The 17,693-nt window shown below is 51.2% G+C and overlaps 1 protein-coding gene across 1 annotated transcript in view; it reads left to right on the forward strand.

The window, feature by feature from the left end:
- The window catches only part of AR (androgen receptor), a 58,390-nt gene extending 41,995 nt beyond the window's left edge, over positions 1-16,395 (forward strand). Inside the window, exons 4-8 of the mRNA XM_075161790.1 lie at positions 4,748-5,035; positions 12,253-12,397; positions 13,281-13,411; positions 13,975-14,132; positions 15,147-16,395. Coding sequence (XP_075017891.1) covers positions 4,748-5,035; positions 12,253-12,397; positions 13,281-13,411; positions 13,975-14,132; positions 15,147-15,302 — 878 coding nt within the window. The 3' untranslated portion in view covers positions 15,303-16,395. The remainder of the gene's footprint in view (positions 1-4,747; positions 5,036-12,252; positions 12,398-13,280; positions 13,412-13,974; positions 14,133-15,146) is intronic.
- The last annotated feature ends 1,298 nt before the right edge of the window (positions 16,396-17,693 follow it).

The raw sequence follows: 17,693 nt of genomic DNA on the forward strand, positions 1-17,693 counted from the left end.
TGATAATGCCAGTTTTGTGTGCTCGGTTCTGCTGGTGCACTCTCCTGCCTCTCCCACAGCACCAATTCCTACCACGAGCGCATGTGCCTGCACGGCTGCACGGACCCTGCCAGCCCCCATGCATGGGAAGTGTGCTGCTGCACGGACCCTGCCAGCCCCCATGCATGGGAAGTGTGCTGCTGCACGGACCCTGCCAGCCCCCATGCATGGGAAGTGTGCTGCTGCACGGACCCTGCCAGCCCCCGTGCATGGGAAGCGTGCTGCTGCATGCGCGGCTGCACGGACCCTGCCAGCCCCCGTGCATGGGAAGCATGCTGCTGCACGCGCGGCTGCACGGACCCTGCCAGCCCCCATGCATGGGAAGCGTGCTGCTGCACGCGCGGCTGCACGGACCCTGCCAGCCCCCGTGCATGGGAAGCGTGCTGCTGCACGCGCGGCTGCACGGACCCTGCCAGCCCCCGCTGCACAGACGGGCATCCGGACCCCTCTGTCCTGCTCCAGTCTGCACCTGCCCATCACTCAGCCAGCGCAACCCCTGCTGAACTGCACAGCTCCGGATTTAAGGCACCTCCTGTTCGTTTGCTGCCAGTGCATTTTAACCTTGGTGTGCGAGGTCCCGTCGTGAGAACCAAGCGCCTCTGCCCTCGGCCGGAGCTGGCAGCCCGCTTGTGCTGCGGGACGTCTGCTGTGCACCTTCAGCCTAGCGACTGCGCTCCGTCTTGGTCCTGTCTTGGGGCAAAACCTCCCAAACATGTAAAATTCAATTCATTGCATTGACGGTAGGGCTAGAAAACTACTGTGATAACTGCCGATAGCCTGTAAAAGCCCAAGGCATGAGGCATACCTGTGTTTAGTCCTAATTCAGGTCCAGTTACTGTGGTTGAAGTAGAGCTCATGTCTTGCAAAAACATTTGATATTGATGTAAGCATTTCCAGCAGTGCAGAATCTAACACATTTTTTGCCACACGGTTGCAGTAGTTAATTACATTCACTATTGTGATAGATGTACCTTATTTTTCATCTTGTCTGTCCCTGATTTCCAGCAACTGGATCTTCATTACGTCTTTGCTTACTAGATTGAAAAAACTACTTATATTGAATTTCTGTCCCTGCCGTGGGTATTTGTTGGCTGTGACTTAATAACCTTTAGCCTTCTGCATAGCCACCTAGGTAAAATTCTTTACTTCCTTTCTCCAAGGTGCATCGCCTAGTCTTTACTCTTCTTATGGCTTCTGCAGCTTGCGAACACCTCCCTCGTTCGGTGAACGTCTGATCACAGTTCCCCAGTGTCAGCAGCATCGGTGCTTAGGGGCGGCGGTAAGATGCTCTCCAGGCCAGTGTTTCCTCCTTTACGTGGCATGGGATCCCGTCAGTCCTGCGTCCCCTGAACCATCCTGCCAGCTCAGGCCTCTCTGTTTGTCCGTCAGCTTTTGGTGCGAGTTCAGGCTGCCGAGGATGGAGTTCGACGTTCATTGAATACGGCTCACATTTCAGTTGCTCGATATATCTACTTACAGGGAAATATACTTTGCTTTAATAGACTGAGCTTATCAGCAGACCTTAATCAATCTGTTCAATTATCAGTCCTTAATGTTCATTACTGTTTTCCCATCTTTGCATTGTCATACAGACTTTAGTAGACTTTAGTAGAAATGGTTAATTTTCTTTTTGGAATGAATGTAGACATTCACTAGCAAAGGGCCATGAACAACCATTATAAGAAACAAACCTGTCTGATGTTGTTTCAACATTTATAATTACTTTTGAGATGTATCACTTGGGTGATTTAAAATCATTCAGTGGTACCATCTGATTTTATATCATTCAAGTTTTTTAATTATGTGGACCAGACTGACTCAGATCTCTTAAACATGTCTGCTATACCAGTATTATTATAATTATCAACTAAAATTATCGTGCCAGAGAAGACTGATAGCCTGACAGGATCTGGTTTTGACAAGCCACATGTTGGTGTTAATAAAAAATTAAAAGAACAGGATATAAGTCAAGTCCTGTTTTAGCTTCTCTGTCATTTTGCCTGCAGCTGAAATCAGCGTGCGGTGCCTGGGGCTGCCAGGATTTCTGCGTCATTGCTAGTGCAAAAGCGGTTCTCTGCCATGTCCCCAGAACTTCCCCGAGTCCCAGCACTCATGAAAAATCCGTGCAGCTCCTTCAGCAGTTCAGAAGCGCCTGGCGGGAGCGTGGGCGGCTTAAGTTGCTTAAAGCGCGTGTCGCGTCTGTAACGCTCCGTAGCGTGCTCCCTAGGGATTCTTGTGCTGCTGAACATGGTGTTGTGATACCGTACCATTATGTCCTCTGAGCTTTTTTCCAAATACGTACGGTGTTTTCTCGGTTAGCCCCCGGCCGAATCGCAGAGGCACTGTGGGTGCGATGCTGGGCGGTGCTGTGCCAGCAGCTGCTTCTCGAGGCTTCCTGGGCGCTGCGGTCCCCACGCAGCCGAGCCGGTGAATGGCCTGTTTGCAGTCACGCGTGGGCGGTGGGGCTCGTCCCACCTTGGTTTGGAGAGGTACAGTGTAGACTTCTGCCTAGCTTAGCTCATCCCAGAATAAAAGTATAGCAGATGTCTTTAATTTCTGGTTTTTTATTTCTGTTTTTGTTCCCAGTAGCTGCTAAGTAGGAGCTACCACCAAAAAGGGCTTTTGCACAGGTGACTGAATATAAGCTACTCTGCCTCTGAAGCTTTTCTCCATCTGGTGACATCAGTATGTCAGCACCTGTGGAACAACTGCTCCTGGAAAGCACAGACGTAGGGCTGCTCTGCTACCATCCACCTTCACTGCTCTCCGACACGAGGGGTTTGGTTTACGGCTGCAGTCTCAGAGCCAGCATGGGTGGTTGCTTGCTCTCTTCTTGCATCACTCAATATCTTTTTAGTACTAGATAATTCAATTTTAAGAAAAAAAATTTAACAATTAAACCAAACCATGCATGTGTTTTATACAGTGTGGGTTTGGCTCCAGTTACGCATGGGACCTGACGGGCACTCATTATTCATCTTTGGAAGATACAGTTCGGTTTTTATTTCTTCTTTTAAGTCTGGGAGCTTTTCCCTCCTAGCAGCACTCCTGTCTCTAAAGGTCTGGCGCCAAGCACGACCATGAGACATGGTTTCTGCCTCGGGTGGAGTCAGCCCCGGTGCCTCCTTCCCGAATTAACGCGAGGTTGTTTGGAAACGTGGGATCAACGTTCTGCGCTCCTCGCCTTCCGTGCTGCTTGTTGAGAACAAAACCCGAGTGCAGCCTCCAGGGAGAGCGGTGCCGTACCTGTCCCGGGATCGGCTCTCCGGGGGTAGGGAGGAGAGCATCGGAGCCTGCCAGGTCCTGGTGCTGCCTGTGCTGCCTGCCCCGCTGGAGGGGTGGGGGAGCGGAGGCTGGGTGCTCGGGCTGGCCTCCCCCCGCGCAGGCGACGGCTGAAGCACGTCACGCTGCACTGCAGCCCTGTTCTCCTCTTGCTCTCGCTTGTTTTCATTACTCTTTTCGCCTCCTTTTTTACAGAGCAGCCGGTCTTAATTGCTCTTACAGTACATCATCCAAAGTACATTACTTAAAGATCAACGTTTTGAATTGATTTACAAAGCTGCACTTTAACTTGACATTTTTATGTTTCGCTGCTTATTTTTCTAATTACAGCTGAAAGGAAATTTGAGATAAGTATCATGTAAAGAAGGAGCCAAAACCCCAAGGACAATTGGTTTGATGTTATATTCTCTGCTTGAATTAAGCGATCGGATTTTTTTCTCTAATTAATTAGGGTTTTTGGAGTCGGTAAGGGGTGAAAGCTGTTCCTGTCTGCAGTAGCCTGCTAACCCCTGTCCTGCTGAACACTGTCTTGTAGATATCAAATTAGGTGAACACCGACTCTCCAAGAATTCTGAAGTCACCCATGCGAAGCTCCTGGTGTACCTGGCTAGCAGACTGGCATCTGCAAGTAAGAGCCGGGTGCACAGGAGAGACACTTCGTCACAGTGACATGGGCACAGTCGTTAGCAGTCCCAACCCCACAAGCCCACTCTGTTGGTGTTCCTCTTGAAGCTGGCCAGCAGACCAAGGCCAGCCCTGCTCAAGTCTTCTCCTCATTGGTGGGCTAGCTGGGGAGACCCTAGGCAAACAGCCGTGGGACCACCTGCTAGCTTTTAAAATGCATTTTCCATAATGTACTTGTAGAGTAGTGACCCGGCTGGAAGAGCTGGGCTATAGGGCAGCAGGAGCCCTGGGCAGGGAGAAGGCTTTTCTCTCGGTTGCAGCCTGCTTCCACGCTGGCCTGGGATGGAACAATCCCGCTTGAGCATCCGAGTGCAATGGCTTTTTTCCCTGGAATGTGTCCGTCTACTGAATTTATTTGCTCACATTGCTTCCCCTTTTAATTGCATGTGAGTAGTTGTTCGAATCGAGTCACCTCTTCCCTTTTTTCCCCAGTTCTTCCTCTCCATTTCTAAGTGGGAGTTAATGTGAGACGAGTCACAGCTGAGGATGTAAATGATGCTTGTTCTTCTCCATATAAGATTAACGAGCAATTGGATTTCCTTGTGCAGTGTGTGCTCCCTTTTGTCCTTAGGTGAGGTCTGCGATGCCGAGGCACTCTTTGGGTGGCGTCCACTGAAGGAGTAGCTGCTGCTGGCCATCAGTTTCTCTTTCCTCGTAGATATAAGTGATGGACCTGGAGGCCAAGAAACCTCAAGGGTTTTTTTATTTTTAAGCATCACCCTAAAATGTGTCATTTCCACAGCCCGCAAGCTGAAGAAGCTGGGTAACCTGAAGACACCAGATGATGCAGAGGCAGCCAGCTCATCCAGCCCCACAGAAGAGCAAGCTCCCAAGATGGTCATGACGCACATTGATGGGTATGAGTGCCAGCCCATCTTCCTCAACGTCCTGGAGGCCATTGAGCCTGGTGTGGTGTGTGCCGGCCACGACAACAGCCAGCCAGACTCCTTCTCCAACCTGCTGAGCAGCCTGAACGAGCTCGGGGAGAGGCAGCTGGTCTACGTGGTCAAATGGGCAAAGGCCTTGCCAGGTGAGGTGGAAAACTAACAGATCCCGTCCCTTCCATGGGACCTTCCTAAAGCCCCCTGCTTGCATTGCCCGGGGTGGGTTTCGAAGGAGGTGGTCTGCAGCCCGTGTCCCACCATCACACAGTTCCTTGGGGGACGTCTCCAGAAGGTGCCTGGCTGTGTAATGTCTCCGTAAAGCAGGCTGCAGCAGCAGCAGTTTGTCTCCTTTGGGTGGCTGGTTGACGGGAGAGGTGACTAGGGGCTGACAAAGTATGTAGAAACTTGCGCTTTTGGGTCTGTCCCCGCTGATAGCCCCCGGCACGCAGTATCTGTAGGCATGCGTCCGCTTCCCTGTGCGGGAAGGGCTGTTGCTGGTCGGGGGCTTAGGGTCTTGCTCTCTTCCTGCTCTCCCTGCGGGGGTTTTGCTCCACTTCCAGGGCTGTGTCCACCAGACCTGCAGAAGTCTTCTCTAAACAAGTATTAGCCCCAACCTGTAATGGTGAAAAGGGTAGATTCCCAGGTGAATCAGAAGTGTGCCACTTCATGATGTGAAAGCGAGATGGGGGAAACTTAAAGCAGCTGAGGCTTGAGAGACGGGAGAGATCCTTCCTTGCAATTGTATTTCACAAGCCAATTAATTGTAAAATAGCAAAAGAGAGTTACAAAATCCCAAAGGGCAGTCAGGTTGCTCTTGTGTGACAGGCTGCTGGAATATATTTATGATGCATTCAGAGTCGTGATATGGGAGTATGTTAGGGTTGGGAAGTTTCCAAATGGTAATAGTTGTCAGGTGCTGTAAACGAAAACATCCCGGTGATATGCGTTTCATTGAATACATCCTTGGTTCTGAGCATAGGGGTTACCAGTCTGTAACACACTGCCCGTTGCATGTCGTAATCCTGCCAACTGAATGAGTGAAATTACAGAAGGCTGAGGTCACTCTGGGTGCAGTGGGATCCAGTTCACTGCCCAGCATCCCTGAGAGCGGGGCGTGGGGACGAATCCAAGCTGCTTCCTCACCCTGGCCCTGTTCCTCAGGAAATGCCACAGAAAACAGGGATTCCACTCTTTGTGTGCAGGGTGATATAACCAAAGGAGGAAACTGAGGCAAAGTAACTTTGCCACTATATGCCAAACCCTGGTGATGAACTGCAGTCAGACGTGTGACGTCCCAGAAAGCCAGCAGTCCCCCTGGAAGTAGCTTGGCCGGTGGTCCAGGAGGGGTGTTAGTCTGAATGTGCTTAAGTGCATCCTGTTTCTTACATTCTTGAGTCAGAAAAGGTTCATCTAGCTTGTGAAACCAGGGACAAATCATGCTTTCTCTTCCGGCTTATCTACATCAGACATCAAGATTTCTTCAGAAAAGTACACGGAGACACCACCAATCTGCACTGGCAGTCCGGGGGCTGAGGCTGTGAAACTGCGGTAGTGCTAATGGAAAGGGAGAGTGCTTTCAAAAACATTTTTCATCATAACCACCCCCTTATCACAGGCTTTTACTCTCCTGTACTGCACCTGATCTCCGACCCCGTGGTGCCTGGCCGCGCAGCAGGGCCAGCTGCTGTGCCGCTGCCTCCCGGCGCACGCTCTGCCGTGACGGCATCTGGGCAAAATGAATTCCAACCTTCTTCTGTCTGAGCTGTCACCGCTCCCTGGGCAGTTGCAGCGTAACCGCAGCCCCCTCCGCAGGCCGGGGGCTCCCTGCGGAGGCCAGCTCTCCTGCTGTGGTGGGATGCTGCCTGGCTGCCCTCCCCGTCCCGCCGGCTGCGGAGCTGCTGCTGGCCTGACCGTTGGCATCGCTGTGCCCGCAGCGAGAGGCAAAGCCAGTTTGTTCTCCCCAGCTTTCTCTCAGCAGTTCCCTGACATGTGCTGACACTGGGGTCCAACAGTAATAACCACAAATTCGCCACTTAGTCATTTTCCTGATATTTTCCAGGGAAGGAATAAACAACCGCAGCACTGTTGCTGTGCTGGTGCTCCAGGCGGTGGTTACGCAGCCCCTTCGTGCGAGCAGCCGTCCAGCTGCCGCTGCGAGGGGGATCTCATCCGCTGCTCCATCCATGGGAGCCGGGCGAGGACCGGGCACGGCTGGCGGCTCCAGGAGCCTGTGCCCAGGTGCTGCCCTTCTCTGCGTGCACTGCGGCCGCCTCGCGGTTTGGGTGAACTTGCAGAATCCTACCCCATAGCCAGAGGTAGTTTGCTATCTATAATTCGTTTAAACGGTATTTTGGTTAATAAAGCAGAAGTGTTTTCAGTTCCCGGGTCTGCAGGTTGGCTCGGCAGCCTGATGCTCGGGGGCTCGGGAGAGGGGCGATGCGGCGGAATGCATGCAGGGGGAGAAGTAATGGAAACAAAACCCAAGCAATTTAAAACAGCAGGATGCAGCTGGTTTTATCAAAACAGAAAGAGCTTCATACAGTTGGTTGGGTACTGGAGGCTGTTTAATGAACGCCAGAGCAGACCGGAGGGCTTGACCGGCCGTGCCACGGCACAGCCTGCCGCGGCCGTGCGGAGGAACCGTGCCCGAGGCCGCCAGCCACAGCAGCGCGTCTCCGCGGTGTTTCTGGTGCCGAGCAGGCAGACCTCGCTCTGCGCCCCGGCTGCCGGGCAGCCCAGCAGCAGGCGTCGGCTGGCTGCTGGGAGTGCTGCGGGGTCCTCGGCAGGCCCCCAGTAAGGGTGGAAGCGTTATCCCTCTTCCCCTTTCCCTGTTAACCAAGCGCATCTGGCACAAGCATTGGCTTAACTAAGCATAAGCGGCCCTCTGCCAGTTAAGATGTATATCAATGTAAAGGGGCAAAGGTTTTACTTTCCAGTGACTGCTGCTGGTGGAGGAGGGGGAACTTGCGCCTGTAATAAAGGCAGCCTCAGCCTGACAGTACTGGCAATAGGTTAATATTGGTGATTATTAACCTTGCATCCTGCATTGAACATCACCTGTATACTAAGAGTGATTAATATGCAGCAAGGTGTTCCTGCACCTCTTCCAGCGAGGTTTCACTGATACCCTAGAAACAAGTCTGCATCAGGTGGGAGCATTTCTGAAGCCTTGCTTGCTTGCGGTAGCAGCATCAGCCTCTGTGTGGCCCTTTGGACCCTATGCAATTGAAATTCTGCATAGGAGGAGGTAGAATCAAACTGTGGTTTCCCTGGAAAGGAAACATTAAATAACCATTGCTTGCCAAGAAAGCCGCTGAAACACAGAATTAAAAAATCTGATTAAATCCATGAAATCTGTTCACTTCAAGGTAATTGGAAGGAGTATGTATCTTCCCTTTTCCATATACATAAATTCAGTAAAGGTGTTACAGTTAATTTAGTTCAGCACTCACACACATTAGTTTAAAGATCATTTTAACTGGCAGCAGATGGAAAGTCTTCAGTTCATTCCCGAAGCTGCTAGGAAATCAGTCTGTAAAAAATAACTGGACTGCGAGTGTACGGGGAAGGGCTGCTGCAGAGCAGGGCAGCGGAGGGGGCAGCGGGCTGCGGCCCTGCTGCCAGGAGGGCAGAGGAGCACCCTTTGTGCTTCTACAACTGGGTGCACGTGTGGTCAGGTGAGAACCCCACCTGGCACCAGGGGAGGTGGGCCTGCTTATTAGAGCTCTGCAAAATCTCTGTCCTTGCTGTTCCCTAGGGCTTTATGGGTGTTCCAGGCCATTGCTTGCTTGCTTTTCTGTTCAGCTATACTGCCTTACAACGTATCTAACTCACCCTTTCGCTATAAGGATACAATTAATTGTGCATCTCTTCCCATTCTGTGGACAACAAAATTTCCAGATACAAAATGAGTATTTGTTTATATTAGAAAGGTTACTTATGGTAACAGGTGAGGTGTTCAGCTGCTGATCTCTTAGGAAGATATCATTCTGGCCCAGCAGCGCATCGAGAGAGAATACAAAGAATTTATTTCCAAACTATGCTGCTTTACAATTATTCACAAGAAAAAGGTTATGCATGATCTTTTTCAAGTCATCAGTAAATTTAATTTTACTTTTGCTATGATTCTTTTCTGAAGAAGGTATCTTCATTTGGGTCTCTTCAAAATATGCCAATACTAAAAATTTAACAATATATTGTGGCATTAGGTTTGTATTTATTTTCTTTTACAGTGATTTTGGCCATACATCATCTAAAATGCCTGGAGGGGGGACATTTCCAGGAAATGATAGGTATCTGGTTTCTGAAAATTGGTTTTGTTTCAAGGCATTTCAGCTCAGAAACTGGAAGCAGTGATTCCTTTTAGAAAAGTCGGCCACTGTGTTTCTGGAACTTGTTTTTGTGGACAAGCAGAAAGCAAACTTTAAGTCCTGTGACAACAAAACTGTTGTGTTCAAATACCTTTCCTTAAACACTGATAAAGCTTGCGCAAATATTTTTTTTTTCAGTGAACATAATTACAAGGTAATGAACAAGTGCCCCAAAATCCTTCTCATAGCAAAGATTAGGAGGAACAAATACTGTCCGCAGATGGGCCGGGAAGCTGGTACGTGGTGGCTGAGGGAAAGCCACTCCTGGAGGAGAACTGCCGCCGGCAGCGGCGGCTTGGGCGCGGGTTTGCGCGGGCACGGCAGTGCTTGCAGCGTCCGACGGGGCGAGCGGAATGAGGAGGTTCTGCCATAGATGTTGGTGTTTCCAACGGCTTCGTCCTGTTGATGCTGAGCCCAGCAAAAGGGGGATGGATCAGTTGTGTGAATTAGCACTAAATTTCACCCAGTTCGCTGTTAACGGGTATGTTTTCTGTCTCCAACTCACTTACAGAGTGTCGGTTTCCTCTTCGGTGGTAGGATTTATGGGCCTGGCTCCCAGAATATGGGCACAAGGGGAACCAAACATCAGAGACCTCCGATGTGCCTTCTTCCTCCCCCACCTCATCCTCTCCATCATGCCTTGGCTTGCGGTTCATTTCTGGCCCTACAGCACCTCTTGGGCCCAACTTCTCACAGGGACGTTCTTGCATCTCTTTTGAAGACAGAGCATCTGCTGTCGTAAAAACGTTTGTATTCGCAGGGTTTTCTTGTCCGCGTGGTTAAGAGCACCTTTCCCGGGGAGCTCCTTCGCCCGAGCGCGCTGGGGCGGGTGTCCTCGCCGTCCTGTCGGGAGGGCTGCGCTGAGCCTTCTCCAGAGCTTCCTTCAAACTACGTCAGGAGTTCTGACCGTCAGCCTTCAGTTTGATCTGCTCTTCCGTGTTCGCTCTGGTTTTTAATAGAGCGTTGTCTGCTAATTCCCTCAGAGGACAAGATACGTTTTTCCTTCAAAGAGGGATTTAAAAAGGGGAAAACCCCAACCTTAGGGATTTGGGGGGGATGGTGTGTGGCAGACCGATGAAGTGTTCATCCTCATCACACAATGCCGGCGTGGGAGCGTTCCCTGCACCATCTCGCTGCCTGCTCACCAAAGCCTCCGCTGCAGGGACCAGCAGCATGGCTCCTCTTCAAGTAACTCAAGTTTTTCCGATCTTTTCAGAAAGTCTAGGCAAGGAAAAAGAACAGTGGCAAGTATGGAGCAGGAGGAATTCAAGGAAGCAGTGAATTAATCTCTGACCAAATTTACTGGATAAATAGAAGGGGTTTTTTATAGCATGCAGTACTGTAATTAAATTTGAAAATCTAACTGAGACGGGAGATGAGTATGACTGATTTTATGAATCCCTTGAGTTGCCCAGATGCCTTGTCTGTACTCGTGTGCTGTTAACGAGTTTCACTCTGGCTGCCAGAAGGTTCATGTTCAGCTGGTAGCTGAGAGCCCTCCGGATGGAAAACACCTATTCAGGTTTGGTAGGACACTGCTTTCGTGCAAGCTTCAGTTTTTCAATCCGGTGACATGAAAGCTGAAAGGAAAATGTACAAACGTAGAGCAAGTTTAGTCAGCAATAAAACATGACTTGTGCTCATTTGAAGTTGACAGCTTCCCAAGCAAGAGACAGATGCTTGCCTCAATGGATTATAATTATACACTGGAAGTGTTAGATGTGCTTTAATGTTTGATTGAAATAACATACGATTTTCTTGAAACCAGATTACATTTGACTACTTACAAGTATCTGGAAAAAAGTGCAGTGTTGGAGGTGATGTTTGTGTGTGTGTTGTAAACATGCCTGAGATTCAACTGTGAACCACCATCTGGGAATAATAATTTGAATTTAATTGATTTTTGTTTAGCTTGTGATTCAGCAGAGGTTTTCATATTCATTTTCATAGTCATTAGATAAACGCATTGTGTATTTGACAGCGAAACCGAAGCAGTGTGATGAGGCCTCGGGGTTACTTGCTGGCTCTGAGCATTATACATTAAAATCCATTTAGTTAAGTTTGGTGAAGTCCTAATGAGTTGAAAATAATGGAAGTTTTTTGGCTTATTTCCTTGCGTGCCAGAATTGCACCAAAGGAGGTAATTGGTTAATGAGGGCTTGTTTCTGCCTCAGTGCCTGGAGAATGTGATACGGTTAATTGTACTGCTGCTGGGGCTCCCGCTCCCCTCCAGCTGATTTATTTCTGTTAGCAGAGCAAAGCAAACAAATCCTCATCAGCGATTTACTCCACTTTCTCTTGACGTGCTGTCTCGCGTGGTAATTGTGCATGTTTTGGAGCGGAGACTTTGGGGGTTACGCCGTGGCTGCAGAGCATACGGCACAGTAAGGCTCGGTCGGTCTGGGTGTCTAATTAGTGCCAGAAATGAGGGCTGGGCAGGGCGAGCCTGGGGCTGGGGGAGCTGGACCTGCTCAGCACCCGTAGTCGGACATGTTATCCTGCGGGATAGTCACTAAAGGAGGTCACTAAATCCCATCCTGCTGTATCTTTTTTGCCCAGTCTGTTGCAGAATGAGGCTTGTTCACCTCACTGGGTCCTGCAGAGCCTTCAAATACAATTTGTGAAGCTCTTTGAGACTCTCAGGGGGAAGATGTCATTTATTACCACTTGTCACTGCCTTCCTTTAAAACACTTTGCTGCTAGTGTTTTTCTTTATCCCCGCCTTGTGTCTGGGGATCCCCTTTCTCCCCTTCCAGTTGCGGTTTTGTGCTTGGGCTGTTTCTGATTGCCCATCAGGGTGCAAGCACCTTGCTGCTGACGCTGCGGTGGTGTCACCCCGTGCCTGTGCCGTCCTGGGAGAGCTGAGGGTGGGCTGTGGACCACCTTGTCGTAACAGGAGCGCTGCGGGAGAGCTGGAGTCTGCACGAAAACAGTCCTGGTAACTGTGGGAAGCCAACATTGATTTATAACATCCCTCTCTCATTTTTTAATAGGATTTCGCAACCTGCATGTGGATGACCAGATGTCAATAATCCAGTACTCGTGGATGGGCCTTATGGTTTTTGCTATGGGTTGGAGATCTTTCACCAACGTCAATTCCAGGATGCTTTACTTCGCTCCAGATTTGGTCTTCAATGAGTAAGTGCGACATAGCAACAATCTAATATTGTGCTTTGTCTGGGTCGGAGTAGGTGGGAAATGAGAACAAGACAAGGAATTTGCGTTCCCGTCTGCTTATGAAAGCAGACAGTACAGGACAGCTTGAGTGATGGTGCTTTCAGAGCTGACCAACAAAGCATAGGAGGGCCCAGCTTTTCCCCTCTGGTTGCTCTGCAGAGGTCTCCAGGAGCAGTAAGGAGACTTGCAATGTCTCTCCTCGTCCTTCTTCCCTTTCCCTCAACCTTGCCTTGGGTTTGGCTTCCAGCAGGGCAGCAGCAAGTGCTGGGGCTGGGGCTGAAGGGCCGGTCCATACAGACCTGCCTTTTTCCGAAGGGGTTTGAGTTCTGTTTTCAGCTTGGCTGGTCAGCTGGAGCGAGCAGAAACAGAAACAAAGGTATACTGTAAGTTCCTGATGGGTTCTCTCTGAGGCACCATCAGTTGGAGCTGGGAGGGTTTGTTGACACTAAGGTAGAAGAGCTTAAAAACAATAACTAAGCACAGCAGTAAGCAAAACCACACCTTTTCTCCGAGAGCTCCGAGCTTCGCATCCCTTGCGGATAGCCACATTTGGTGAATCATTGCAGTTGTTTTTCGGGAAGGCAGAGGGCCAAACGAACCCCATAGATCCCAGGTAGTCATCCGTTTCCAGACGAAGAGGGTTACGCACAGGATTTTGGAAAACGTTCCTCTCCTGCATGCCGGCGTGTTGCTGCCAGCATCCCCCGAGACAGAGCTCAGGCTCTTGGCGGCAGGGGTGTGCCAGGCGAGGCGGGCATGGCTGGGTCGGGCAGAGCGTGTCCTCCCCCACACATCACACAGCAAGGCTTTGATCTCGCCGTGCGTTACGCATCTTGCCCTGCAGGTACCGGATGCACAAATCCAGAATGTACAGCCAATGTGTCAGGATGCGGCACCTCTCTCAGGAGTTCGGGTGGCTTCAGATCACACCCCAGGAGTTTCTCTGCATGAAGGCTCTACTCTTCTTCAGTATTAGTAAGTACTCGCGTCCTTTCCGCAACACATCTCCGGTTGCTGTACACTGTATCGCCCCAGAGGTGTCTGGTGCTTTCCCTGTGCACGTGCATGTACTCGTACTTCCCAAGGGATGGCTGTGGATGTTCTCCTCTCTGCTTCAATCTGAGCTGCTCAGAGACAGCGAGCTGCCAAGCACAAGGATGCCAGCACCCAGCCCCCCTGCAGCTAGCCCATCCCACCTCTGCACGTGGCAGCATTTCTCCCATGCAGCTCCTGCAAGAGGTTGCTCCTCAGCCCAACTGCTGTCATCTCGGGGACCTCCGAGCATCAGCTGCTGAGCAGGAGAATAGCGCTGCGGTTTCTTACATTGCCTCTCTTCTGTAATGAGTGCTGGACAAGGGTCCGTGGGCTAGCAGTAGTCCAACAAGCTGATCAGAGCGAGGGCCGTAGCGGAAGCAGGGCTGGTGGACAGATCTTTCCTGTTGGGTCTGCACTGACCACTTCTGCAGCCTTCCTCTTGCTCTTTTATTCTCCCCACCCTCTGGGCAACTCTTACTGTTTCCTTCTCATGTTCCGTCCAGTTCCAGTGGATGGCCTGAAGAACCAGAAGCTCTTTGATGAACTTCGAATGAATTACATTAAGGAACTTGACCGTATCATCGCTTGCAAGAGGAAGAACCCTACCTCCTGCTCTCGGCGATTTTACCAGCTCACCAAGGTCCTGGACTCCGTGCATCCTGTAAGAGAGGACAGTGAAATGTCTATCTATACACATAAGAAATTATATAAGAAAGAAACTTTTTACAGTGAGAACGATCATTCACTGGAACAGCCTCACCAGGGTTGTGGTAGTCCCCATCCCTGGAGGTTTTCAAGATGCCACTGGACAGGGCGCTAGGTAGTCTCATCCAGGCTCCCTTTCCCAGGGAAGGTTGGACCAGGTGATCTTTCGAGATCCCTTCCAGCCTGGGCTGTTCGATGATTCTGTGATTCTTTGTGGTTTGTTTTTTAACTCTTGGCACACCTTTGCAGGGACAGCATTGCAGTATGCTCCCAGATTAAGTGACAGAAAAGACAGACGCTAACTACGGAGGCAGTGGAAGTTATGTGTCTGTCACTCCATGCAATAACCACGGTGTGCTTGGCTTTATGGGCTTCCCTTTTTAGCAATGAAAAGCTCTTTGTAGACGATACTCTTCCATCATCAGCGTAGCAGAACAGCTCAAAATCTCAGTGCCCCCAATGAATCTTTTCTGATTACAACAGTGAAAACAAATTCTCTATTTGTAACTTAAAGTTCTACTGGTGAAATGTGAGCTAGACCTTTCCTCTTTCCTGGGGCTCAGCTCCATGCGCATACAGTTATATGTCTACAAGCAAAAAGTAATTTTTAATAAGTGAAGTCAGCAGCATCTGCACACAGTAAGACAAGTTTCTGCAGGAGTAAGAAAGTGCCATTTTTATACATCCCCATTTTTGTGGGACGCAGTAATGTCTGAGTGTGAAGGGCCTTGGCAAAATACGCTACGTGCTCCCAGGCTGGGTAGTTCCCTCGCTCACCCTCGGGATGCATACCTGCCATCTGGTAGCTGCTGGCAGGGCAGTGATGGCCAGAGAGCAAAGCAGGTCCCACCGCAGCAGGGTCCAGCCCTGACCTGCTGTGCCTGCTAAGGTCCTAAGGTCCGCTCGGTATCTTCCCAGAGAAATCACTGAGCAGGGACTTCTCGCTTAACAAACTTTCTTCCTTTCCCAGATTGCCAAGGATCTGCATCAGTTTACATTTGACCTTTTAATTAAGGCACACATGGTGAGCGTGGACTACCCTGAAATGATGGCCGAGATCATCTCTGTGCAGGTTCCCAAGATCCTGTCTGGAAAAGTCAAGCCTATCTACTTCCACGCACAGTGATCTTCCGGAGGGACCCCCCAGTTCTGCCACCCCCATTTCAGCCGTCTCCTGCCTGTTATTTCTGCACTACTGCACTGCAGTGCCTTGGGGAATCCCCTCCACGGAGGCGGTGTGCCAAGAAGGTGGACAGTAACAAATGGCTGCCTGCTGGGATTCCCGAGATTTCTATTTTGCTGAGGTACCTCTGAACTGAACTGCCTGCCGCGGCTTCTGCCTAGATTTGGCTGGCTCGCTGTGCTGGGACAGGGGACTTGGCACGGTGGCAGCGGCACCGTGTCTACGCTCTCTCGTTTGTGTGTGTTTTCCACAGTGACTTCTAGTGGCCCAGGGCCACAAGAGATGGGAGAAATGCCAGCAGTTGTTGGGTTTAGTTTTTTTTTTAAAAACAACAAGACAAGAAGCAGGTTGAACCTATAAGTTTGGGTGTGGGTTACTTTACTGGCCTCCTTTGGGACTTTTTATTTGCATTATGGTGCTGGGAAGCAGATGAGTTAAAATATCGCAGTAGAGAAACAGAGAAGAGTTGGGGGGACGAGATGAATTTGCAGCCTGATGAATTTACAGGACCCGCTGCTGGCTCAGAAAGCTGCCGCGCAGCCGTTGTGGGGTCTGCTCCGGAGGGCACCGCCATCTGCGTCCCCGCAGCCCTGCCTGCGCAGCAGCGCGGACGAGCGTTAATACCAGCTGATGGAGTTTTACGGGGTTGTCAGCAAAAGGGCTGGAGAGGAAGATGACCTTCGGAAATCCCCAAAGATGGTGGATGGCTGCTGTTTTCCGCCTGGGATGTTGTTCCTACAGCTGGTCAAGCTGGATCTCGGTCTGCCCCGCAGACGCCCGGGCGCTCAGCAGTCACATTCCCGTCCTGGACAGCTGCTGCTCCTCCGACACAGCCGTACCCACCTCCGCAAGTGCCTGACGTCCTCAGACCTCACGCTCTCCCCTCCTCCCCTGGGCACCCGAAGGCCCCTGCCCAGCCGCTCGCCAGCTCTGCTCCCGCCGGGTGTCCGTGGACCCCGGGTTTCCAGCTACGCTACTTATTTTCCGTTTGTCCCGACTATTCTTTCTCATGCCAGCAGACGAGCGTCCCAGGAGCAAAGCAGCGGGGCCGGGATCTGCGGGACCTGCGAGGCCCCGGGACTCTTGCTGTTAGTCCTGTCCTTTGGGAGGTGGCTGCTGCTGCCACGGCGCTTCGGGGGGTTGTAAAGGAAAGGCCGAAGGGACCTTCTGCCCTTCCGCGCGGCGCGTGGTTCCTGCTAATGGCAGTGGTTGATTGCAGCCCGGGGGGTTGCGCACCGCCTGTGCCCAGCAGCCGCGCGTGGCGTGGTGGTGGCGGCACAGCCTGCGCCGGGCTGACGCACAGGCTGCAGCTCCGCCGTGAGCACGGGTGAACGGAGGGGCCCTCGGTCCGCGGCTGCGAACAGCGAAGGCTGATCCGTCTGCAGCTGCTGGTGACTCCCAGCAGCCAGGAACATCTGGGAAAAGCAGGTTGTTTTTTCAGGCGTAAGCGTTGGCTTGGCTCCATTTCATACTTCAAGTTCGGAAGGAAACACAGGCCCACTCAACACCTGTATGCAGATTTGTTTATTTGGGGGCCTCTGCTTCCCACAAAGTGGCCAAGCCTGCCTTCCCTGCGGTATTTCAGTTCCCCCTTCGCGCACAGCCATGAGCCCACCAAAAGCGCCTGGCCGGGGCTGTCGGCGAGCGCGGTGCGTACAGGCTCTTGCCAGGGTAGTACTTCTCATCGGGGGCTGTGGCACCGTCTGGCTTTGCTGGCACAGACATCTACCAGGGGTCCTCGTGCCGGCGCAGGCAAACAGCAAGTCCGTGCCTTGCCGCACGCGGTGGTTTTGCCACTGGGGTACGGAGCGGAGCTTGTGGCGGAGCTGTGCCCACCCAGAGCACCGCTGCGGTCCTCCGGCACAGAGACGCCACAAGCACGAAGCAAATGCCGGAGCCCGGAGGGGTGAACCTGATCAGACAAGTGCGTCACATCGTGCTGTGTTCCCCCGCGTAATACCAGCTACTTGTGTTTGTCAGATGTCGTCTTTTAAAAGTGAAGGGAATGAGGTTTAGGCCAATTGATTGATTGCCACGTACGTGTCGTGCAGAAAACAGCGCTAATGCTTCTGCTGCTTGGACCGTTCACGAGCTGAGCATCATCGTCAGCTCTTCAGGCAAATGCCCTCATGGTGCGTCTGGTTCTTCGCAAACTCTCAGTAAGAGCAAACAATTTTCCTGATACTTTTCAGTCATGCTATGGGATTTTCCTTAAAGGGAGGGGTAGGGAAGAAACCCAAAACTATCGAAGGGGAGGATCTCTCTCTACAATTATTTGTAATGGGTTTTCCTCCCCTGCTAGATACGGCTCTGATCATGCTCTTCCTCCTGAAA

The sequence above is a fragment of the Calonectris borealis genome, chromosome 13, assembly GCF_964195595.1.
Source record: "Calonectris borealis chromosome 13, bCalBor7.hap1.2, whole genome shotgun sequence".
Lineage (NCBI taxonomy): Eukaryota > Metazoa > Chordata > Aves > Procellariiformes > Procellariidae > Calonectris > Calonectris borealis.